The 25,180-nt window shown below is 42.2% G+C and overlaps 1 protein-coding gene across 4 annotated transcripts; it reads right to left on the bottom strand.

Moving 5' to 3' along the window:
- Positions 1 to 989: 989 nt before the first annotated feature.
- On the bottom strand, positions 990 to 22,404 carry prdm11.S (PR/SET domain 11 S homeolog). 4 transcript variants are annotated; one of them, XM_018260278.2, is made up of 9 exons: positions 21,783 to 22,404; positions 13,572 to 13,693; positions 12,644 to 12,747; positions 11,862 to 12,124; positions 9,845 to 9,912; positions 8,278 to 8,465; positions 5,403 to 6,032; positions 2,750 to 4,934; positions 991 to 2,595 (listed from the first exon to the last, which is right to left on the bottom strand). In XM_018260278.2, exons 2-8 carry the CDS (start codon positions 13,685 to 13,687, stop codon positions 2,770 to 2,772), a joined length of 3,534 nt encoding a protein of 1,177 aa, XP_018115767.1. In that variant the 5' UTR covers positions 13,688 to 13,693; positions 21,783 to 22,404; the 3' UTR covers positions 991 to 2,595; positions 2,750 to 2,769. The 4 variants fall into 4 exon arrangements, with proteins under 4 accessions (XP_018115768.1, XP_018115767.1, XP_018115766.1 ...); XM_018260277.2 differs by having other exon boundaries at positions 991 to 4,934; XM_018260280.2 differs by lacking the exon at positions 5,403 to 6,032 and having other exon boundaries at positions 991 to 4,934; positions 21,783 to 22,403.
- Positions 22,405 to 25,180: the final 2,776 nt, after the last annotated feature.

Here is a 25,180-nt window from a genome sequence, read left to right as displayed (position 1 = left end):
AATAGCCGCTACTGGGCATTTTTCGTTTAGTGTCCCTTTAAAAAATGATTCAAGGCCAATTTAGCATTAAAAGGTCTTGGGTTAACAGTTTAAATGCCAGGCTGGAGTAGGGAGAGGTGAGAATGGTAAATTATTTTTAAAAAGCCTCACTGTTAATATCATAATAATAATAATAATATCATAGCATAATGAACATTAGCTTCAGGTGAAAGTCACCTTTAAATCTGGTCAATGAAAAAATAAAAAGCGCATACAAAAAGTGACATTTAGCATAAAACCCCTGATGAGAGCAAATGAAATGTCATTCTGTTACCATATAAAACCCATCTACAGTGTATTATCTGTATTTCAGCCATTAAGCTGATGTGAAGACATGATACAGATCAGCCCCAGTGTCCTAAGCCCTCTGCACCCAATAACAATTTAGCTTTCATAATTCTAACTGCACTGGAAACGTCAGAGCTAAATGCTGATTGGTGATTACTGCACTAGGGCGTGGCTCTTTTGTATCACAAGGCTTCCCAGTGGAGAAAATAATGCCAATTCAATAGCAAAGGTCTTAAAGGGCCAGTAACAGCATCAAAGTGAATAAGAAAGCTTTAACCTTATAGCTACGTAGAAACACTTTTTTTTTTTTAAATCTCCATTTAAAGGGGCGGTTCACCTTTAAGTTAACTTTTATTATGTTATAGAATGGCCAATTGAAAGCAACTTTTCAATTGGACTTCATTATTTCGTTTTTATAGCTATTTGCAGCTTTCGAATGGGTGTCGCTGACTCCCTTAAAAACAAAAGCTCTGTAAGGCTACAAATGTATCGTTATTGTTACATTTTATAACTGATCCTTCTAATCAGGCCTCTCCTATTCTTCTTTCAGTCTCTTATTCAAATCAATGCATGGTTACTACGGTAATTTGGACCCTAGTTACCAGATTGCTTAAGATGCAAATTGAAGAGCTGCTAAATAACTCAAAAACCACAAATAATAAAAAATGAAAACAAATCGCAAATTGTCTCAGAATATCACAATCTACATCAAACTAAAAATTATCTCAAAGGTGAACAACCCCTTTAAGTACTAAAACCATTGTATTCGAAAACTTGTGTGGCAGCACCATATATATACAATATATAAACCAGTGTAAGGAAACGGTATATTATGCTTAAGCCTTTCACTTTTACGGTGTTACCGGCCCTTTAAATTCTTCCGCTTCATCTGCAAATGTTACAGGGAACTGCATTATATGATACATATTTTAGGTTAAATGCTCCTTTGTGTCACCTCTCCCATCGAAAGGCAGTGCTAGGTGGATATCCCTTGGCCATCTCTGGTAGCCAAGAAGGCTCTCAAATGTTACATTCAGGGGCTCTTTGAAGCTCAAGGGACTAACCGATGGGAAAAGAGGCAGTGAACTGATGACCCCAGTCAGTGACGTCACAATTTAAAGGGGAACTGTCATTGATATAGCTTTAACCTGCTGCTCGTTCTTTCCCACTTGGACACAAATTAAGTTAGTGAGAAAAGGAAAGTCTGCGATATTGTTTTGTTTAAAACTGCCCAGAGAAACGTCCGATGACTTTTCCTTGCTCACTAACTAAGGACTCTTTTGTCCTCGCTAACTTCATTTTCTATCGGCTGTGTCCAGTTGGATGAATCGAACAGCAGGTGGCGCTGCTGCTCACGTTCATCAAATTAAAAGGGTAAAAACCGACAACGTCTTAAAAAAAAATCTAAATTGCAGAAGTGCTCTTTTGCATTAATATGTTTCAAATGTTTACATCTCCTTATAAATTAGCTTTTAGTTATAGACAGACCTGAAAAAACAAACTTTTCAGATGGTCATTTGTTTTTTTAAGTCTTTTTAAGGGCAACTAAAGCTTCAGCTGTTTTACGTTCTCATACCTTTAGGTCTTCTTATGCTATAGGACTGCTGTTCCCTAATCTGCCCCAACTGGGGTTGTGTTTTATGGGCACAGTGCATTCATCTCTGTAGAGCAGGGTTCTACTTGAAATGCCAGGGCCCATTTAGTCCAGACTTGCAGGGATTGGGAGAAGGGCCACACTGAAAGGACACTGAAGGGCTCTTTTCAAGGGCTGGAAAATATATACTTTCTAACAAGCTTTAGTTGCCCTTTAAAATATGTTTTTCCAATTATAATTGAAAATACCGGTTGTATTTAATAATGAACCCCTCACTAGCCAATTACCTTCTACTCCCTTCTTCTAAGTTCATTTTATGGCAGCTGTCCCCTTTAAATCGCTGTTTCACCTCATTCCTTTTCCCCCTCCCCTCTAGTTTAAAGTATAAAGATATATAATACATATTTAACAAAACAAAACAATTATTGATTAAATAATAAAAATTCTCACGGATTCCCGGGAAGTTGCAAATGCAGAAGGACAACAGAAGTAGATCCTGTTTTAGCTTAGGAACAGGAACCCAAAAGCTTGTAGAATTAAAAAAAAAAGACAATTAAAGTACCTTGTTTTGATAAACACATGCTTGGGCGTCAGGAGAGCGCCCCCTCTCTGGCCACATGGAGACCGCACTCTAAATCCCAGCTGCCGTACGTGAAGTGAGAAATATGTTTTACCTGTTGTGAGATTCCCAGGAAAAGGCTCAGTCATTGGTAATTTTAGTGGGATTCTTTTTCTATTTATATATAATATATATTTATATATATATTTTAATTTTTTTTTATAATATACCAAAAACTTAGAGTATAGATAGAAAAAAAAATATCCTACAGTTCCAGGGCTGTAGCACCTCAAATGTCTTGATAAAACTCTGCGCCGTGCTCCATGGATTGACGTACTGGCTTCTGGTCGAGCGAAGACATCTTGCTAAGCATTTCCGCCGACAAGGAGTAGCTGTTTCCTGATTTCTCCTCGAACCAACTGTCCAGAGCTCTCTTGGCATCGAAATTGATGATGGGGGCACCATTCACTGCTATGGTGAGCAGATCGCTCATTTGATCCAGTGTCAGCCTGGAGCGGTTGTTTTTCCGTAACCGCTGCAGGGCGTTGCGGCCTTTCTCGCAGCAGGCAGTTGAAGTGGGAAGGACCTTCAGAATCTGGACAATCTTATTGAGAAACAGAAACCGTTGCTTGCATTTGCAGATGTGGCCGATGAGATCCTTGAAGCCACTTTTGGTGCAGTAATCGGCTTTGAGCTCCCGCCATTCCATTAGTAGGTTGCCCCTAGTGTCAGCACCTTCCCTACCCAGGTCATTTAGGAAGTTAGGAATGGTCTCCAGAAGTTCATAAATCTGTAGCATATCTTCTTCACCGTAATTGATGAGCTCTTCGGTGGTCCTGGGCCACATGGACAGATCGAAAACCTGGCACGCTTTTACAAACATCCGACTGCGGGAATCAAACCGCTGAGCCAACGTAACCTGGGTCTTCTGGCAGATCTTCTCCCGAATCGACTGAAATTTGGCTTCAGCCACTCGTAAATTTTTCAAGGCGATACCGTTAAAGCTTTCCCGGAAATTTTCTTCAAACTCCTGGAGGTATTCGCCGGGGGAATCGGTCAACCGGCTGATCTCTTGTATGGCCTCTTCCACTTTTTCGTCCACTTGGGAAACCAGAAGGTACTCACCTTGGAAGACATAGGCTAGCCTCGACAAGACTGCGATCACATCAAGCAGGAAGTAGATAAGCTTAATTGACTGATAATCCATGAGAAATTGCAGGAGGGCCAGTGCTATTGCAGACGTATCCGCTCTTTGCGTTTGGCCGCTGACATCTTTGAGATGCGCCACCACTTCTAGATAGTCCTTAATCAAGGCGTTGAGAACATTCTGCTCTCCTATGATCCATTTCACAGCTCGAATGTCACCTAAGAACTCAGTCTCTTCACACAGGGTTGCAGCGGTAAGCCTCAGCTCACACATCAGTCGAGGAGAGTACCGATAGAAACTAAGCAGCTGTTTCAGATTATTCTCTAATTCTTCTAGGCAAGGAAGTTCTTTACCGCTAATTGCATCCAATATTTCTAAATGGGGCCGATGTACCATGAATGGTAAGCATAGTAGCCAAGGCAAAGTTTTCCTGATTGTCATATACAAATTTGCTCTAAGTCCTGCGGTGATGTTGGCTCCATCCACTCCCAAGCCTACGGTTGGCCTCTCCTCTTGCAACCTGATTCCTAATGCTGAGAAAGTCTTGTCGATTCCCTGAAGATAACTCTCTGTCGTGGGCAAACCTAACTCTTGAAGAGAGAGAAACTCAGTAGCAGGTGGCCCATCGCTACTAGTGTACTGGACATAAACTGCCACCGTGTCGGCCAGCAAGTCTTCACTTTGTCCATCCAAAATAATGCTGAGGAAAGGGGATTGTCTGATACGCTCGACCAAGTCTTCTCGAAGTGCTCTGGCGATGTGGTGGATCAAGATCTGACAATCGCCCTCGTTCATGTACTGGTCGACCACTCTGAGTTCACACTTTCTCAGTAGTTCTGCTAAAGGTCGGAAGTCATAATAAGGCCTGCCTTCCATCGCCAAGTGGTATGCGGTATTGAAAAGAAGAGTCATGTTTCGGCACATTTCCTCCGTCTTTTCTGGATGCATCCTGAGCTTGTAGAGTTGCAAGCACTTTTTATGGAGGTTGCTTTGGCTGTGGAGTTTGATGGTATGAATCTTGAACTGTTTGGAACCAATGATAAAGGCAGACGTCCGCGAAGACTGCACGGTGTACTGCCTGCAGACGTGGCACCACATCTCATTTAAGGTGGAGGAGTACCTCAAAAACCAGAACTTTTTGAGCCATTCTTGCTTAAAACGCCGAATCCTTCTGCCGCTCCCAGCAGACATTTTTGAAGGTTCGTCAGCAGCTGCTATCATATCATTGGAGACTGATTCGTCCGCTGAGTCCACTTCTTGTTCATCGTCATCGATCATGGTGGTAGCAATGGCCATGCCTTCAGGGGCTGAGAAACCAGAAGAAAACAAGTTAGGATTGACGAGCATCTCTAGTCAAAACAACCATTAGAAAAACAAAAGGAAATGACATGGAAAAAGGAAGAAGCTTGAATGGATACATTTATTATGCACCATGTGACACACAACAAAGGAGGATTTTGGTTTTGTATAATACAATGAATTCATAATTTTTGCAGAATCAGTTTGTCCTTTTAAACGTATAATTTCCAATTAATATAAAAAAATATCTCACAAAGCCACTTGTAAGCTCGATGAATATAAAGTTACCCAATGGACACCAATCTGCACAAACTCATTCAAACAATTTCCTTTTCCAAACACATCAGAAGTCATATTTTAGATTTTTATTTTAGATTTTCTAAAATTTTCTGATGTGATTTTTACGGTTCACACCCTCACACTGTGAAATGTTTCCTGAAAATAAATGCCACCCTTGGCTGTTTTGGTCCTCTTACCTGAAGCATCTGCAAACTCTGGAATCTCATTGATCTGATTGGTCATCTGGCCGGTTTCAGCCATCTTGCCGCACCTCAACATTTCCAACTCGGCCTGGAGTTCTCTTATTTTCTTCTTCAACCGTATGCAGTTGGGGCAAAAAGAAGTGGTCGGGACTTCATCTATGTCACCTATCGCAGAAGACTCCGTGGGGCTCTCTGCTTTTACTGATGAGTGGTCCTCTCCCTCATCCTCTGGAAAGCTGCCTTGCCTGTTCAACCCCAAAGCAGAGACATGCTTTGTTTTCCAGTCCCTCATGTTTCTCGTTTGGTTCTGAGGAGAAGAGCACTGCCGATTCATTCTGCACCTATCTCCATGGTTCTCATAAGGATACTTAGTATTTTTTTGCCCTGACACAGGGCTACTGGTAAACAAATCTATCCTGGCAGATTCCAAAGAAGCTTCAAGGACATCTTTGAAGATGAGGTCTATTTTTTTCTTCTTTGTGTGAGGATGCAAGTCCGCCTCCTCACAGCTCCTCTTGTACAGGCTCTTTCCCTGCTTTAAGGTAGCTAGTGGGAAAGTGCCTTTCATATCCTCTTGGTTTTCCAAATTTCTTTCATTATTTTTCCTTAGCAACCTCTTATCTCCTGCAAGGAAAATTAGGTGTGTTACCAGGATGCTACATGCTCCTCGCATCAGGAACAATCAACATTTCAAGGCTGCAATAAACTTGTCTAGATTTCACAGACCAAAATATGGCCTGATCAGTAGAATGTCAAACAAAAGAGACTAAAATTCTATTGATTTAAATCTAAAGGAAGGGCAGTTTTTAAAGCAAAATCCCTGACCTGTGTAGAGGTATGAGCAAAACACCTTGAAATAGATTGTGTCCAAACAAAATGAAAGCCTTCTAAACATCTCATGCTATAGACGTTATATTGCTATAGGAAAATAAAATCACCCTAATTTAAGGAATTATGGGTGGAGTCATGAAGAATATCCCTTGATGAGCATAGAATTAAAGAATGCCTGCAACACTGGGCAATCAGTGCTAATGTTCCCTCTTGAACATAGATGGAGAATAATCAACATATAGGGAGTTTTTCAGACCAAATTCTCCAAAGGAAATCCTTCTATTGGTAGCCTCCTCAAACAACTTTTTTCCCTCTGTACATACTCCTGAAGGGGATTAAAGATACACTTATCTCTCACAAGACTAAACTCGGTGGCATGTGACATAAAGGGAGAGTCAAAAGAGACACAGTCCTGAAGGCTACTGGCCAGACCTTCACAGTGGATCTCAATTGTTGCTTCATAGATTCCTCCTATTCTATGCAAACCATGTAGTTTAGACAACCGTGGGTAGTGTGGTGAAAAGTAACTATAATGTCCCAGAGGTTTCCTGGGCAGGTCCAGCTACTGCTTCCGTTCATGCTGTACATGCCTGTAACTAGCACTGGCAAGCAAGTTATTAGTCATAACTATGCTCTTTATGTGTAACCCCGGCTAAGGAGTTTAAGGTGGACAATATTCTAACCATTTATGGTGGTTTCTTTCTCATAAGGACCATCTTCTTTTTCTGCTCTTAAACAGTTTCTCTTTCAAGTCTGTATGCATGAATGGAGTGTCAAACTTCATAGTAATGTATGGATTAGGCAGGGGCCTGGCAAGTATTTGGCAAGGTCAGTTGGCCCTGACCAGCAATCTAAATTCTGGCAAATGCCAGAGGAGTTATTGCAAGATGCCATAGGCAGTCACGATCTATGGGGCTGTCCTTTGTCTAATTGAAATTTCAGGGACTATTTCAATCCAGATCTGGGTGTTGACTATGCCATGTCATGGGAGACATTGGTGTAAAAAGCTTGATAATGGCTCCTCCGGCTAAGCAAATATATGCTAGAATGAAGTAATGCTTATTTCCTACAAACGTGGCCAATCTTTTCTGTATAAAAGAGGTTACTTTCTTATAATCATGGTTGCTTCCACCTAATAGAGAAAATAAGCACATAAATACAGTTCTAAATGCACAATCAGCGACACCTGCCTGTTCTGAGGAGCATTAAAAGTTTATTTAATGGGTATTTTTCTCTATACAGTAAAAAGTTCAAAATGTGACTGTGCAAAGTAGCACCGGGGAAGCTGGCTAAGTATCTACATGGTTACTACTAGTCTGTGAAACATGGCCGCCCGCACCAGGAACTCCCTCCTAGTGGGAGCAGCTTCATGTTCGCTATCAGAATAGCCCAGTGCCCTTTAAGAGCTCTACACATGCACTTGGTTGTTATGCATAAAACTGGTGCCGTGTGTATTTGGCAAGTTCACTTGTTTGTTTCCACCTCTCTATAACAGGTAGGTTCCCATTAAAATCAGGTTATATTTTCCAATGCATTATTTTCATTATAGATCCACATTATCCAGTTTGTTCCAATAAATTCCATCCAGATGCTATTTCCCCCACTTTAATCACTTTTAACCAAGGAAGGAGCATCTGTCTGTAACCGCAAATCTTTTTTTTCCCAGGCTTTTATCAGCTATTAGCTGTGATCCATAGTGAATAGTGAACACAAACTTCTGAATGGAAGCTATGGGTAATAAAAAAAAAAAAGGCAAAGTTTTCCCTAGCCAGGCAACCCCTAGCAACCAATCAGCAGTTACCAAGCACTTAGAACACTGAAAGCTAACACGTGATTGGCTGCTATTTTATCCCTGATAATAACACAACCCGCATATAAATATTTCTATGAACGCACTGTATCAAAACCAACGATGTTGGGTACACATGGTGCATAATGTGCATTTCACTGTTTCAATATCCTCCCTATAAAATGCTATAGGGAAAGGACAGATGAGGAAGATGAGTAGTGCAGGTGCAGAAAGCACGATGGTTGTTACCTTGGGTGAGGCTGCGGTTAATGGTCTCCTGAGACATGCTATGAAGTCTTTTCATATAATCCTCGCTGTACCACACTCGGAGCTTCTCCCCAGGCTGGATGTCCCGACAGGCACGGAAGTAGATCTTCTCGCTGTGTTGGAAAGCCATTAGATTCTGCTCTCGCTCCTCTCTGGAAATGACTACATACCTGTGCAGCACACACACAATCAGCAGATAAATAACAGTCGTTTATTTATATGCCACCGAAATAGTCTGTAGCACTTTACAGAGCTCAGGCCTGGACTGGCAATCTGTGAGTTCTGGCAAATGCCAGAGGGGCTGCTATAAGGTCCTATAGAAAGTCATTATTTACTGGGCTGGTGAGGGCTGTTTGGGCCTCTGTGTGGGCTGATTGGGCCTCTATGTACCTGAAATGCCAGGGCCTATTTTAATTCTCAGTCTGGACCTGATCATACATCGCTCACAGTGAAGCTTAAAATCTAATAGTCCGAGCACACACACAGGAGGGGCAGTTTTATCAGGGGCCAATGACCCAGCCAGTATGTGTGAAGTGTGGGAGGAAACTGGGGTTCCTGAAGGAACCCCACGCAGATATAGGGAGAAAATAAGACTCCTTGCAGATGGTGCCCTGGCTGGGACTGAACCTAGTGCTAACCATGATGCAACTGAGATACCACAATGACCCAGGACAAGAGTTCATTTTGAGGCACCAATCATAAGTCATCATTGAAAACATGGGGGAAGAAAAATTGGGGTGTAATTTAGTTCAAGCCCTTGATCAAGGGGGTACAACTGAGCATCTTTGGGGTGAAATCTGCCCCATGTGGGCAGTGACTGGTAGAATGGCATGAACGCTATTGACGCCAGTGTAGTGAAAATAACAAGTCAACCAAAGTCAAAATATTTGGAATCATAACACTGGTATGCGATCTGTTGTCCAGAAAGCCTGTTATCCATATAATTTTATTTGTGATTTCTCGTCTAGGCAGGATAACTTCATTTTTGATCAAATGGAAGTATAATTTTACTGTATGTACCTATTCCCAAATAGATGACAGCTGACCATACAAGGGCTGATATTATTACTCCCCCCCCCCCAATCCTTGTGATCCGACCATTGGCTACTTGCCTGGACTATCAGATAAGCTTAATATGGTTCACTGGGGAAGGATCCCTGGTTTCCATATATGGGCAAGTTATTATGCAGTAGTACAAGTAGTTGCTAGCAGATAATTCATGATATTTGCTTAGTTTTCTCATTTAATTCCCAGAACAATGTCTGGAAAAGACCATGATGCATATGGCAAATATTTTTCACAAGATTTTGCACAGAATAAACGACAAGGAAAAGTTAACCCACTGGTAATGACAATTTTTTATGCAGATTTTATATCCCATTGCCAGTGCAAAATCCTCTATTAAAAAATGCACAGGCCTTGGCTAATTCATTGGGGAGTGGCATGCCCCCTTTTTTGCCCCAATTAGTCCTTGCAGAGGGGCTTGAACTGGGTGCATGTGCTCATCTGAAAGTGGTCTGGTGCCTAGTAACATATAAACATTGCTCACCTCATCCAGTTTGCATAGGCTTCATCCGTGCCATCGATGGATTTATATCTGTTGTTGTTATCCACGATCTGTGGAGAGACCAAAGAATCATGAGTGCCATGTTTCTGTTTTTATTTAGCTCCCACCTGTTGTAAATTCTAAGATTAGGTATTCCCCTGTATAAAGCAGGAACAGCCCCTATGTTTGCTCATAGCCTGTACAGGGAGATGCCATAAAACTATGGCAGCATAGGTATTCCCCTGTACTAAGAACAATTCAGCAGGAACAGCCCACTAAGTTTGCTCATAGCCTGTACAGAGAGATCCCATAAAACTATGGCCGCATAGGTATTCCCCTGTACTAAGCAGACTTCAGCAGGAACAGACTGTTTCTATTTTTTATATCTTTTATATCTGGAACGGTCTATTTCCTATGATGGACGAATGGCTAGTGTCAGAGGGTCTATATCTATTATTTGAAACCCCCAATCCTCTGTTACGAACGCCAGGCCCAAGACAGGGATGGACTATAAGGGCAAATGGTCAACTGTGGACAATGGTCTCTCATTTAACTTATAGAAGCCATACAAAAAATGATCTCCACTCTGTTATTTAGATTCCAGAGTGTCAGCATGTCTCTTATGCCCTTTTGCAGAAGTGTTGCTCAATAGCTGGCTTTACCACAATGGCTATGTTTAGCCAACAGATGTTTACGAGGCTGTGGACAGTTGGAACCAGAAAACTCTTATGTTGCAAAACTGCACATCTTACAGGAATGTATAAATGTATATGCCAGTAAGTCTCCTCACCAGACCATGTATGGTATTTCCGTGTACCCCTTGTCACAATTACCGTAAATGCCTTCTGAAAGCTATAGAACGCTTGGACAAAGAGGTGGGTCTTTGGTAAGGCCTTGGGTGACATTCTGTGTGTTACTCCAACAGCTTACCCAGACAAAAACTGTTATGTTGTATTCTGTGTGAATAAATTGCCTGACTATTACTAAAGGTTTTCCTTTACCGAGTTTTGTCTTACACAAGATCAAAATGGGACTACTAAAAATACCATCAAGCCCCCTAAGTTTGCTCATAGCCTGTACAGAGATATACCATAAATCTAAGGCAGCATAGGTATTCCCCTGTACTAAGCACAATTCAGCAGCCCCTAAGTTTGCTCAGAGTCGGTACAGAGAGATGCCATAAAACTATGGCAGCATAGGTATTCCCCTGTACTAAACACAATTCATCAGGAACAGCCTCCTGAGTCTGCTCATAGCCTGTACAGAGAGATGACATAAAACTATAGCAGCATAGGTATTCCCCTGTACTAAGCCAAATTCAGCAGGAACCGTCCCCTAAGTTGGCTCATAGCCTATACAGAAAGATCACATAAAACTATGGCAGCATAGGTATTCCTCTGTACAAGCACAATTTAGCAGGAACAGCCCCTAAGTTTGCTCATAGCCTATACAGAGAGATACCATAAAACTATGGCAGCATAGGTATTCCCCCCGTACTAAGCACAATTCAGCAGGAACAGCGCCTAAGTTTGCTCATAGTCTGTACAGAGAGATACCATAAAAATATGGCAGCATAGGTATTCCCCCCGTACTAAGCACAATTCAGCAGGAACAGCGCCTAAGTTTGCTCATAGTCTGTACAGAGAGATACCATAAAAATATGGCAGCATGGGTATTCCCCTGTACGAAGCACAATTCAGCAGGAACACAGGAGGCCACCGGTGCCCATTAAGTCACTTTAAACAGATGTAGAATATTGCATATCTTGATTCCATAACTAAATGCTGGAGATAATTCTGGATCTGCAACACAGGTATTCCATCACGAAAAATGCACCAGCCCATTGTAGTTTTTAACAGGTTAGGTCCCCATCATGTTCCGCTACCTAGGTGTCCCTTGTGCCAAAGTCAGAACACTTCTGTACCCATGCATGTGACAAGTCTAAAGTGGCATAGGGGATGTCTGGGTACAAGCAGGACAAGACTGAGACATTGTCCATTTTTTTAAATTAGATACCCACCAACCATGAAAAGAAGCCTGACGATTTGTCCTGGGAGCAGATCTGCCCTTGGTAGGGGCCAAACATGTGCCCCTTGGGAATGAGCTCATTCACGCATCGCACTTCGCTCTCCCCTCTGCTGTCCTTCACCACTTCTATCCCACAGGGCACCGTCATCGCTGCTCGCTCCGGCATCCCTATGGGGACTAGCGTATCCGGGACCAAGATGGGAGGTCCGTGACTCGGGCATTCGTCCACAAAGTATTCCTGGCAGGACTCACAGACTGAGGAAGGGGGAGAGAACAAGTAGTTACCATGGTTGAATCCACAATTATACAGGGCATAGAGGGGCAATAAGGCCCGTCTCAGGGGCAGCTTCTGGACAATGGAGGCACTTACATAGTATGTTAGGTTAAAAAAAAAAAAGACACATCCATCAAGTTCAACCTTTCAAGTCTATATTTAACCTGCCTAACTAGTTGATCCAGAGGAAGGCAAAAACCTCTCTCCAATTTGCCTCAGAGGGGGAAAAAAATTCCTTTATGACTGCAAGATGACAATCGGATCAACTTGAGCTATGAGCTATCGTCCATAACCCTGTATTCCCTCACTTGCTAAAAAGCCATCCAACCCCTTCTTAAAGTTATCTAATGTATCAGCCTGTACCACTGATACAGGGAGAGAATTCCACTTCTTCACAGCACTCACTGTGAAAAACCCCTTCCCAATATTTAGATGGAACCTCCTTTCTACTAATCAGAATGGGTGTCAGCTGTTACATAAAGCATTAGAGAGATGCTTACACCAAAAATCCACCTGGTGGAGACTTTTGGACATGGCGCTCTCTCTCTTCTCCTTCGGCCTCTTGGGTTCCATGTCCATGCATCGAGAGTTGGGCCCCGCAGAGCTAAGAACACAAAGACACTCAACTCATCATATCACAGTAGGGGCCCTGAAACTCAGCAGCCAATCAAATGTTCCATTTTAATTCAACTGCACCACAGACCAGTAAGATCTAACATCAGATTTGTTGTTATGTGTTAAAGGAGTGGTTCATCTTTAAGTTAACTTTTAGAATGTTACAGAATGGCCAATTCTAAGCAACTTTTCAAGTGGTCTAAAAATTTTTTTATTTTTTTTAATGATTTGCCTTCTTCTTCTGACTCTTTCCAGCTTTCAAATGTGGGTCACTGACCCCATCTAAAAACAAATGCTCTGTAAGGCTACAAATGTATTGTTAGTGCTACTTTTATTACTCATTTTTCTATTCAGGACTCGCCTATTCAAATTCCAGTCTCCAATTCAAATAAATGTATAGTTGCTAGGGGCATTTGAACCCTAACAAGCAGATGGCTGAAACTGCAAAATGTAGAGCTGCTGAATAAAAAGCTAAATAACTCAAAACCCACAAAAAGTAAAAAATGAAAACCAATTGCAAATTGTCTCCGAATATCACTCTCTACATCATACAAACAGTTAATTTAAACATGAACAACCCCTTTAAAGGGGTAGAGCAGAGGGCCCAGTGGGCCCCAGCCTAGGACACCCACCCATCCATATTTCCCTATATAAAACCTATACTGTCAGGAATTATCTAGATCTAATTACTGGGAGTGTGGGCCAGAGTGTCAGAGTTCCTGGTGGGCCCCAGTTCATGTAAATGCCATGTCCCAGCCCTTGTTCTACTTACAAATATCCAAATATCCACCAATTCTCCAAAAGGGGACTTACCGGAAATGGCCGTACCCCTGCTCCTCAACTGGAGAGCCCACTTCTCTCTTCACCCTCACAATATCCCCAAGGCTGGGGCTGAAGGCCACCCGACATTCCTTGCTAATTTCACTCATGGTGCCCTGACAAGGCAAAAGAAAAGATCAGATAAATGCAAATTGCAATATTCATTTTTTGTGATTTATTTTTACTATCTTGACAAAAAAACATTTCAATAATGTTTCACATCGTGCATGTGAGTACTTATTTGCGGATGGGGTCTGCCATAAAACACTCTCTGTCAGAGGTGGAAACCCAGAGTTTCCCATGAGGTATGGAAGGGATTCTGGGAGCTGTAGTTCTGTAGGTTGTCATAAGCTATGCACTTATTAAAGCATAAGTATCCCATATACAACATTCTACAGGCACAGGTTTGGAGACAGAAGACAAGGTAACGTGGAGGGGGTTACAGCTAAGTTTTGGAATGTGACAAGTAGTGGCTCGGCCTGTTTCTGGTTTTCTCAAAGCGCAGGAATGCGAATGTTTCACTGTCTCGTCGTCTCACTAACAGATTCAGACTTGCCTTCCCATGGCCGGGAGCTCTCTTAGCTTAGTGCCATCTTAGGCTAAGTGACAAACAAACTTAAAACCGGTGCATCTTCAGGATTTAATCTAGAGAAAGGGATTTAAATCGGTGGATGTTTATTGTTTCTTAAGATACAACTCCCTGCGAGCCCTACGGTGGCCTATAATATACAGCTGTGCCACTTACGCAACCAATCTACTCTACAGTTGCGTAAATTGAAGTTGACAAAATGAAGTTTCCCTAGTTCCTTGTTACAGCACAGAACTTTGTTATTCCATCTAGAACATAACATATCCTTTCAGATCTCTTACAAATGACACAATTATTGGCACCCTACAGTTAATAATCGTCAGCACATCCTTTGGAAAGAAGGAGGGACACCAAGGGCCCCATGAATGAGCTTTCTACTGACACTTTGGACTCTTCCTCGACAAACTCTCAGTTTTGAGCGATGTCTTCTCCCCACTGTAGTTTCCACAGCTCTCCCCAAGTGTCCAATGGGATTTAGATCGTGGCTCATTGTTGGTCACCAGAACGGTCTTGTGTTTTGTCTTTAACCAGTCCTGGGTGCCTTGGGTCATTGCCCGTTGGGAGACCCATGATCTATGATAGAGTCCCAGCTTCAATGCTCCAGAATACCTCAGTAATATTCTGATTTCATGAAGACTTAAGCGCCCAGCTACAAGGAAACCCTTAAACATCAATGAACCTCCTATATGGTCGACTGTAGGGATGCTGTTTCTTTTTTTTCTGTGAAAAGAAGAGCAGCTGGAATCGGCTTGGCTTCACCACAAATCCTTCTCAGCAATCCTTCATCAAGTTTTCTCTAGCCTCCACATTCAAGGCGATTAGGTACTGCGCCATGAGCCTCAAACTTCTTGAGAACATTGCAGAGGACAGAAGTATGACAGTTAAGGTCTCTGGAGACTTGAAGCCATGACATTGTCCATCATTTCGGTCCACCTCCTTATTTCTTTGCTTTTCTCTTGATGCTCCATGGTGGTACACACAGACAACTAATTCAGGTCAAATGTGGCCTCCTTCCATGGCAGCTACCTGCAACCCATCACAGGTGAGAATCACCTGATTATAATCCAAATATTGTCTTTTTAAGTTCTTAAAGGTGCCACTGATTATGCCCAGTGCATTTTCAGGATTTGTGCATGGAATTACCTTTCCAAACCCCATCTCTTTTGTGTTTCACTGTAAACAAAATTAATAAAGGCTCATAGTGTTGGACCCTTAGAGTTGTATTGCCTTCCTATATAGTGAACGTCCCTAGTTGTGTCATCTTTCTAAGGGCTGCACTGGGAATAAATATACCTAGAGGAAGAGGCTCTCTGCCACCACCTAACAATAACTTCCCATCTTTCAGGAAATCATTGGTAGTCAATTATTTGTAGGTGAAAACTCATGGCTTTAAAGTGGAGACTGAATGATAGGCACACTCATCCTCTCCACTATGACTGCCGCTGGATATATACAGGCGGATTTTAGGTGCCAACCCTATTAAATTATAGGGTAATACCAAAGGCCTACCCAAGGATCTGCTATGTATCCACTTACACTTAGTCCTTTCAAGGGCTGAATCAGTAAGTGGATACATTCTTATCGCAAAGGGTCAGAATATTCAATCAAATATGCTGATAGCAACTTTGGCAATAATAATGGAAGCAGTTATTTTCATAAAACACATAAAAGCCATAAATATCCTTATGAACAGGGTGCAACTGTGCCATAAGTCATACTCTGCACTTGTCACATGTTTCACATAGAAACATATGTTCAATACCCTGTAGAAAAGTTTTGTGGTCATGCAACTCTTCTGCAAGTCGTGTGCCTTTATATGGCCACAGAACCCTCAGCGACTTCCAATATCCTTATCATTTACAGTAGGGGGTACATTATCCCTTATAATACATGAGTGATACTCAGAGTTCCCTGTATAACTCAGCCTGCAGCCTTGTGCCTTTATATGGTCACAGAACCCCTCTGTGACTTCTAATATCCTTATCATTTACAGTAGGGGGTACATTATCCCTTATAATACATAAGTGATACTCAGTGTTCCCTGTATAACTCAGCCTGCAGCCTTGTGCCTTTATATGGTCACAGAACCCTCAGCGACTTCCAATATCCTTATCATTTACAGTAGGGGGTACATTATCCCTTATAATACATGAGTGATACTCAGAGTTCCCTGTATAACTCAGCCTGCAGCCTTGTGCCTTTATATGGTCACAGAACCCCTCGGTGACTTCGAATATCCTTATCATTTACAGTAGGGGGTACATTATCTCTTATAATACACAAGGCCTGCGAACCTTGATGTATTGCTTTTCCCAGCAGCCTTTGCAGCTCAGCTATTTTCAGAATCAGCCAATCAGAGACTGTGTCTTCATGCTGAGACCTAGAATGCCATTGCCCCTGCACACAATGTTTACATAGTAAGTTTGGTTGAAAAAAAGGCACTTACATAGTACGTTAGGTTAAAAAAAAAAAAAAGACCCGCATCCATCAAATTTAACCTTTTAAGTCTATATAAAACCTGCCGAACTGCTAGTTGATCCAGAGGAAGGCAAAAAACCCTATTTGTTTAGCTTTGCAGCTACTGAGAAAGTGTCACAGTTTTTTTTGCAATTTATATTCTTTGACCTAAAAATAAAAACACAAATCTGGTGCACCCTGCATCAAACAAAATCTAAATACACTTTGCTATACCAATGTACTGTGTTTCTGGCTGCCCAGTAAGAATGAGAAAACAAATTATTGCATGGAGAAAGCTCTCCTCAGCATATCTGCATTTAAAGACACGAGCGGGAGCTGCTGTACTGCTTCCCACAGGGAGGATATAGTGAGGGAGCCGAGTGTATCAGAGCATTTCATCTCTGCCTACTATTTACACATATCAAAGGGAGTTGCCATATTGGCTCCTATTGCTGGGGTCACTCTGCAAGCTTGTGTCAATCTTTTACTCAATGCCTGGGCCACTGTGTAATGAAATCTTCACTTTACTGAAACCATTAAGAAATTGTGCTTCTTTGTATGCTCACATAATCATAATCCCTTTTCTGTATATTTGTATTTATACATATGGGAGGAGGTGCCATACTGATTCCCTTAGACCAGTGCTGTCCAACTTCTGTGCTACCGAGGGCCTGGAATTTTTCTGGTCTACATGGTGGAGGGCCAATAATGGAATCCAGTATTAGCCACTCCCTATTTAGACCACACCCACTTTAAACCACACCCAGTGGGTTGCTGCAAAATAAGTGTTTATTTAACACTACATGTTACACTGTCACTTGACTTGATTGACTTGACTTGAAAACCATGTCCACATTAATAGCACACCAAAAAAACAAATGTTTGGTGCTCACTGCAGGGAAGTTTTTCTTTCTCTCCTATGATGCTCAAATGACAACATACCTCTACCTTATTCCATATACTCACTAAACCTACGTCTGCCAGAGCTTCTGTGCTCTCCTCTCATCAGCCTCTCCACCAGCCGGGTCCCACGTACCATGAGGAAATACTGTGGGGCCCCGTATATATATATATATATATTGGGAGGAGCCCACCAACACAGGATGCATCACATGTAACTACAGCAAGAGTTTTGTGTATTAAACACTCAACTTCCGGGCACTGTCACACCAAGCATCAGTTCCTGTTTATATATATATATATATATATATATATATATATATATATATATATATATATATAGAGAGAGAGAGAGAGAGAGAGAGAGAGAGAGAGAGAGAGAGAGAGATATATATATATATATATATATATATATAGAGATATATATATATATATATATAGAGATATATAGAGATATATAGAGATAGATATATATATAGAGATATATATATATATATATATATATATATATATATATATATATATATATATATATATATATATATATAGTTCAAGAGGACCCGCACACCTTGGTTAGTGAACCAAAAATGTCTTTATTTTTCAAACAAGTCCAAACCCTGGTGCACACATGACAAATGTTTCTGCCTAGGTGCTGGTTATAGTAAATCATAGATAAGGCAAAAAAGAACCTCACTCACAGGACTTTAGAAGGTGCAAAATAAAAAGATGATGTTTATTTCAACGTTTCGGCTAATTACTTAAGCCGTTAAGTGATTAGCCGAAACGTTGAAATAAACATCATCTTTTGATTTTGCACCTTCTAAAGTCCTGTGAGTGCGGTTCTTTTTTGCCATATATATATATATATATATCTATATATCTATATATCTATATATATATATCTATATATATATATATATATATATATATATATATATATATATATATATATATCAGCAAAGCTGGGGGGGGGAATCTCTCAAGGGGGTTTAACTAGTCACAGGAAAACACTTAGTAGTCCAACGCCTTGCAAAATCTGTAAGAGGATTTGTTTCTGTTCATAATTGGTGACTCATGAACCCCTGTGGGCCCCACGTAGTTTATTTATTGAATACAGTTAATCCTCTGCTTGGGTGCTACGACTGCCTGCATAAAGTACCTCCTGAAATAAAAGGCAAAGAGACACTCAAAATCACTTTTTAGGACTTGATTCCAGAACGTGGAATTTAACTATGCCTTGTTGCGAAGCTAGACTCCCTGGCAACAGGCAGTTGTTTTGTAAGATAAACAGGACTTAAAGGAGAACTAAACCCTACAGTTAAAAAAAACCCTACTCTACATAGATCCCCCTCGCCCCCCCCCCCCCGAGCCTAGCTGCTACCCCGGACAAATGTCCCCAAGTCTTTGCTTACCCCTCCGTGCAGATTTTGTCCAGCAGAGTTCACGGGCCCCATCTTCAGCTGCTTTGGTAATCTTCGGAATGAGACCAGCGCTTCAGCAATTTTCGGGAGTTTCAGCGCATGCGCAGTTGTCGGAATACAGAAAATTGCTCCAACTGCGCATGCGCCGCTACACCAGTCTCATTCTGAAGATTACCGAAGAGAAGAAGATGGCCGCAATGAACTCCACTGGACAGAATCTGCACGGAGGGGTAAGTAAAGCGCTAGGGGTAGAAGCTAGGCTGGGGGGGAGGGGGGTCTATTTAGGGTTTAATTCTCCTTTAAATTTCAATCTAAGGGTGAGCTTCTCCGATTAGGAGGGTTGTATAGTAGCAGTAGCGAATTAGTGACAAGCAAAATTCTTCTCCAGGTTTCGCTGCAAAAAAGACGCCCATAGACTCCAAAGGGTGAAAATAATTGTTGTGTGTCAAAAAAGAAATTAGTCACCAATAGACTTTAACGCATTTGGCATATTTTTCGCTGTTTGATGAATTTTCGGTGAAACGGATCAGATTCACCCATCACTAGCGGCAATGTTTCCCTTTGCCATATTATATTCATCCATATGGCTGGGAGCTGCCACACTGTTTCCTATCGACCACGCAGAAGGCTATAACCTCCTGTATACACATCCATATAGGTGGGAGCTACCATACTGGTTTCTAAAGACTGTGCAAAAGGCTATGACCTCCTGTATACACAATTATATGGTTGGGAGCTGCCATACAGTACTGTATAGCTTTAGGAAAATAGTCTATACAGACAACTTGTTATTTTTTCTCCCATGTCTGCATTCCATCCCAGCAGGTTACTCCTGTAAAAACTCCCACATGCTCCTAGTAGGATCATAATTGGGGCCCTGCTAACTTAAAGGGGCGAGCCATCACCTTTTAGGAGTTATGGATAATTCTAAGCAACTTTTCAATTGGTCTTTATTTTTTCAAAATATTTTTTGAATTATTTGCCTCTTTTCTTTCAACTCTTTCTTCGGCTTTCAAATGGGTGTCACCAACCCCCATCTAATAAAAAAATAAATAAATAAATAAAAAGCCCTGTAAGGCTACACGTTTATTATTATTGCTAATTTTTATTACTCGTCTTTCCACCCTTCCTTCACCATATGCTGCAATGCCTACTGCAACAGCCAATCATCTCATTTATGCTCAGCTTGGCACCCCTGCATTTGGGGGGTTCCTTTTCTCCCAGTGGGTGGGTCACCTTTAAGCTAATGATTTTTACGTTATAGAATGGCCAAATCCAATTGGACTTCATTTTTTATCGTATTTGAATGATGTGCCTTCTTCTTCTGACTCTTCAGTTTTCACTTACCCTATCTAATAAATAAAAATGCTTTGTAAGCCTACAAAAGTATTATTACTACTTTGTATTAATCATCGTTCTATTCAGGCCTCTCCTATTCCAGTCTCTTAGCCAAATCAGTGTGTTGTTGCTAGGGTAATTAGGACCGAGGCAACCAGATTCCAGAAAGTACAAACTGGAGAACTGCTGGATAAATAGATAAATAACTCAAAAACCACAGATAATAAAAAAATTAAAACCAATTGCAAATTGTCTCGGAATATCACTCTCTACATCATACTAACAGTTAACTCAAAGTTAACTCAAAGATGAACAACCCCTTTAAAAGCGGTACCCCTGAATATCCAATGGAACTACTCCCCCCACTGCCACCCCTAGTACCCCCAATCACATGATGCCTGAATGATGGGGTGTTAGGCATCCAATAGCCAGGCTCTAGTAGCCTAATTATAAAGTATTGGCCCTCACTTAGGGTTGCCACCTTTTCTGGAAAAAAAAATTCCGGCCTTCCTACATATTTATCTTTTTTCCCTATTAATAACATTGGGATCAACCATCATTTTTACCAGCCAGGCCGGTGAAATACTGGCCAGGTGGCAACCATATCCTCACTGCAACATCTGTTCAGGGCCCTTCTCATGTAACATATTTTTCACAAACTTATACTGAAACTTGAGGGTCGCTGACCCCCTGCAGCTCCTGGATAAGGCGGCAGTCGCTGGGTCTACAGCTACACCCCTGCCAACAGCCTCCAACCACTTATTTAGCATGTCTATGATTTACAGATTAAACCTTTCCAAAATACAACTTGCCTACATTTCCCAGAATCCCCTATTACCACAAGTCAGAGAGAGCTAACTAAAGCAATTGTCCCTGCGCAGCCTAGCCAGCAGAAATGTATATGTGTCTAACTGTTGTTGCTGTAGAGTCCCCCTGACCCCACAGAACCTCTCACTAATCAGCTTCCTCTTGTTGCACCCTCATAAAATCACCTGGTCATACAAGTCACGCCCCTTCCTCTACTTTAAATCCCACCCTCGCAGTAAGAGGACTTTTGGCAGCACCCGGGCATCCTATTGGCCCGAAAGCCTGACAGTCTTTAGAATGAGGCGTGGTTATGAAGTAAAGCAGGAACTAGGCATCCTGACGCGCTCCAGCTGTTAAAAGACTACAAGTCCCGGCGTGCCGCTGCCGGTAGCGCTTTGGCAGATCCTGCCCAGCAGAAGGGACGGATGAATGCTGGAACTTGTAGTTTTGCCGCTAAACTGGCTAGCCCCGGAGAGAAATAAGAGTTGTAGCGGGTGCGCGCAGCTATGAAGGATCTAGTGCGCGCTCCTGGGCGTCCCTGTATACACTGTCAGTCAGAGGGAACCCCCAAATACCCCGGGTCCCCCTAAATACATCGGCGTCCCCTTTCGGAGCTTCCTTCTCCCCCCCCCACCCCTTGCCACGCAGCCGCCCTGCAGGACACTGCCCCTGGGCTCGCCGTGCCGGACTTACCTCCTTTGGCTGGCGGAGAACATGTAGGGGGTCCGGTTGCGGGGGGCGAGGGGTCGCGCTTAGGGCCACCGACTCCTCCGACTCCTTTCCCCGCCGCCGCTGCTGCTCCTCCTGGCAGCTCCGAGCTCCATCTTCTTCCACAGGAAATGACGGAACGACCGGAGTGCGGGGCAGAGCCGGACCCCCGAGCACCGGCCGGGGAGTGACTCTTAACTCTTGCACTGCCGGCTGCCCCTGGCGCTAATAACCCTTGCGCTGCCGGTCAGGAGAAGGACGTGCCCAGAGCTGCTTTTAGGGCGTCTGCTCCCGGGGCAACTTTCCCAGCAGCCCCAGTAACCCTCTCAGTGCTGGCTGGTTATGGAGTGGCCCTTACTGACTGTCCCTGGTAACCCATTCAGTGCTGGTATGTTCCCTGTCACTGACTGTTAACTCCTACACTGCTGGTGGGAAGGTAAAGTTGCTCCATATAAGGCAAAGAACTGGCACCCAGGGGAATCATTTAGTGAGGCCATACCCTCATCATGATTAAAGGAGTTACCTTTACACTTAGTATGATGCAAAGAGGGATATCCTGAGACCATTTGTTATTGGGTTTCATTTTTTATGATTTACTTCGTTTTTTATTCAGCAGCTCGCCAGTTTGCAATTTCAGCCATCTGGTTGCTGGAGTCTAAATTATCCTAGTAACCGTGCATTGATTTGAATTAGGGATGCACCGAATTCAGGATTCGGACTTTTTCAGCAGGATTCGGCCGAATCCTTCTGTCCGGCCGCACTGAATCCTAATTTGTATATGCAAATTATGGGCGGGAGAGAAATTGCATGACTTTGTCACAAAACAAGGAAGTAAATGTTTTCCACTTCCCATTCCTAATTTGCATATGCAAATTCGGTTCGGTATTTGACACCCTCTGACATCACCAAGGGCCAAACTGCACATATATATCTATATAATACACAAAAGCCATGAATATCTTATAAATTATATCTTTATAAATGGTGAGTTCTGATGTCATCAGTTATAAACGGTGAGTTTATAACTGTCACATGACTCACTGAAACTTGTGTAGTATAATAAATAAAGTACCTCCAGTTGCAAAATATGAGGATATTAGAAGTTACCTTGGAGTTCCATGACCTCCGGCCTCGTGTTTTTATATGGTCATGAAACTGGTAACTTATAATATATCCTTATAATTTAAAGAGGGGGTACTTTATTCACTATATATCTCTACTCCACTCGATTATTTAGCTAAAATATCTCCCGGCTGCAGTAAAGAATGACTGGACAGGGGGCAGAGACTCAGGAAATAAATTCGAACAAAAATAGCTTTCTGCTAATACACAAGAAACTGGAAGTATAGTGTAACTTCATCCCAGATTTAACCTTTCTTTGCCAGTGCTGCCCAGACAATAAGAATTATTTATGTTGATCACCGAGCCACTCAGCAGGGATCACAGGGCTTCATGAGCCTGCAAATGATTTAATATCTCTGAATATATGTGAACGTTGCAATGTGTGCGAATGAAGAACAGTAGGCATGTCTCCTAAATGGCATTAATGTACCGGGCAAACAAAGCGAGTCAATGTAACCCTAAAGAGAAGAAAGGATCACGCATAAGAGCAATATATATACTATATCTCTTTTTTTTTTTTTTTTTTTTTTAAATCAAATCATCAGGAAATCAGCACAGGGTTCGAAACCCCACAGTGCTGCATTGTTTGCTACAATTCCAGTATGACACCAGGTGTCTGCAAAATAGCATGTGCTGAGCAATGCAAAAATATAGGCAGCATTGCTTTATCATGGTGGAGTTTGCATGTTGCTGGGTGCATCCAACGTTGTTGCCCTGTACTTTGAACCGTATGCAGCAGAGAATGCCCAATCTTAGGAGGAGCAATGTTTAAAGGGATACTCTCATGGGAAAAATGTTTTTTTTCCCGAAACGCATCAGTTAATAGTGCTGCTCCAGCAGAATTCTGCACCGAAATCCCACACCGAGAGTAAACCGATTTTTTTAAGTTTAATTTTGAAATCTGACATGGGGCTAGACATATTGCCAGTTTCCCAGCTGCCCCCAGTCATGTGACTTGTGCTCTGATAAACTTCAGTCACTCTTTACTGCTGTCATCACAATCAACAGAGCTATAAATATTAAGATGGAACATAAACCAGGAAGTGCGAGTTGTGCCATGCTCTGATCCTGAATCCTCTCCCAAACTTTATTAACCTGTTCCTTGGGAGAAATAAATGCTGTTCCTTTGCACCCCTGGAAACGTGTGTGTGACTTTAAACGATAAGTGGAGCATATTTTGTTAACGAAAAAGATGCAAAGAACAGTTGGCTAAATAATGCCACTTCCATGTTACAGAATGTAACTGATGATGGGATCCAGCGATCTAAAAATATCATGTTCCCAGACATTAAAAACCTGCTGTTTTGTGTGTTTTTTTGTGTGAACAAGATGTAACTAAGCAACAACATCCACTGCACTGCCAATGGAGATAACGTCTGGTTTTAGTGCTTCAGAAGTTTATGGGGAGCTAAACGCTGTTGCTTCTCTGTTCTGTTGCTAAAGTTTTGCTAAACTACAGGTCCCAGCTTTATATGTCTGCCTAGGGAGTTATTCACCTATGAGTCAACTTTTAGCATGACGTAGAGCAGGGGTCCCCAACCTTTTTTACTCTTGAGCCACATTTAAATGTAAAAAGAGTTGGAGAGCAACACAAGCATGAAAAAGTCAAATAAGGGCTGTGATTGGCTGTTTGGTAGCCTCTATATGTACTGGTAGCCTACAGGAGACTCTGCTTGGAAGTATAGCTGGATTTTATGCTACTAAAACTTGTCTCCAAGCCAGTAATTCAAAAATAATCACCTGCTTTGTGGCCACTGGGAGCAACATCCAAGGGGTTGGTGAGCAACATGTTGCTTGTGAGCTACTGGTTGGGGACCATTGACGTAGAGAGTGAGGGGTTCATTTTTTATTATTTCTGGTTTAGAGTTTTTAGCTTTTTATTCAGGAGCTCTCCAATCTGCAATTTCAGCAACTGGGTTGCTAGGGTCCAAATTACCCTACCAACCATTTACTGATATGAATAAAAGACTGGAATATGAGCAGAAGAGGCCTGAATAGAAAGATGAGTTTCTCTCTGAGTGCAGTGTCAGGAGACAGCAGGACACAGGGAATAGACCTTGGCCCTGACCCACGTCGGGCCCGCCAACCTTCTCCCTGCCTAAAACCTTGGGCACTTCCCCTGAACTTCCCCTAGATTGCAGCCCCTAGGGTAAAATACAAGGTACAGGGGAGTAACTATAGAAGAAGCAGACCTTGTGGCTGCAGGGGTGCACAGAAGGCATAGGGGGGCCCATGAGGCCCAAATAATGAGCAATTTCAAC

This window comes from Xenopus laevis, chromosome 4S, assembly GCF_017654675.1.
Source record: "Xenopus laevis strain J_2021 chromosome 4S, Xenopus_laevis_v10.1, whole genome shotgun sequence".
Taxonomy (NCBI): Eukaryota; Metazoa; Chordata; class Amphibia; order Anura; family Pipidae; genus Xenopus; species Xenopus laevis.
The sequence above is the reverse complement of the archived record's forward strand: the minus strand, read 5'-3'. Positions and strand labels throughout refer to the sequence as shown.

Excerpts from the sequence above, each read along its gene's own strand:
- prdm11.S (XM_018260277.2), bottom strand. The coding sequence starts at position 13,687 with ATGAGTGAAATTAGCAAGGAATGTCGGGTGGCCTTCAGCCCCAGCCTT. Across the intron at positions 12,125-12,643 it reads CCACCAGGTGGATTTTTGGT|TCTGTGAGTCCTGCCAGGAA; the intron begins GTAAGCATCTCT and ends CCCCTTCCTCAG. Across the intron at positions 8,466-9,844 it reads GCCTATGCAAACTGGATGAG|GTATGTAGTCATTTCCAGAG; the intron begins GTGAGCAATGTT and ends TGTGCTGCACAG.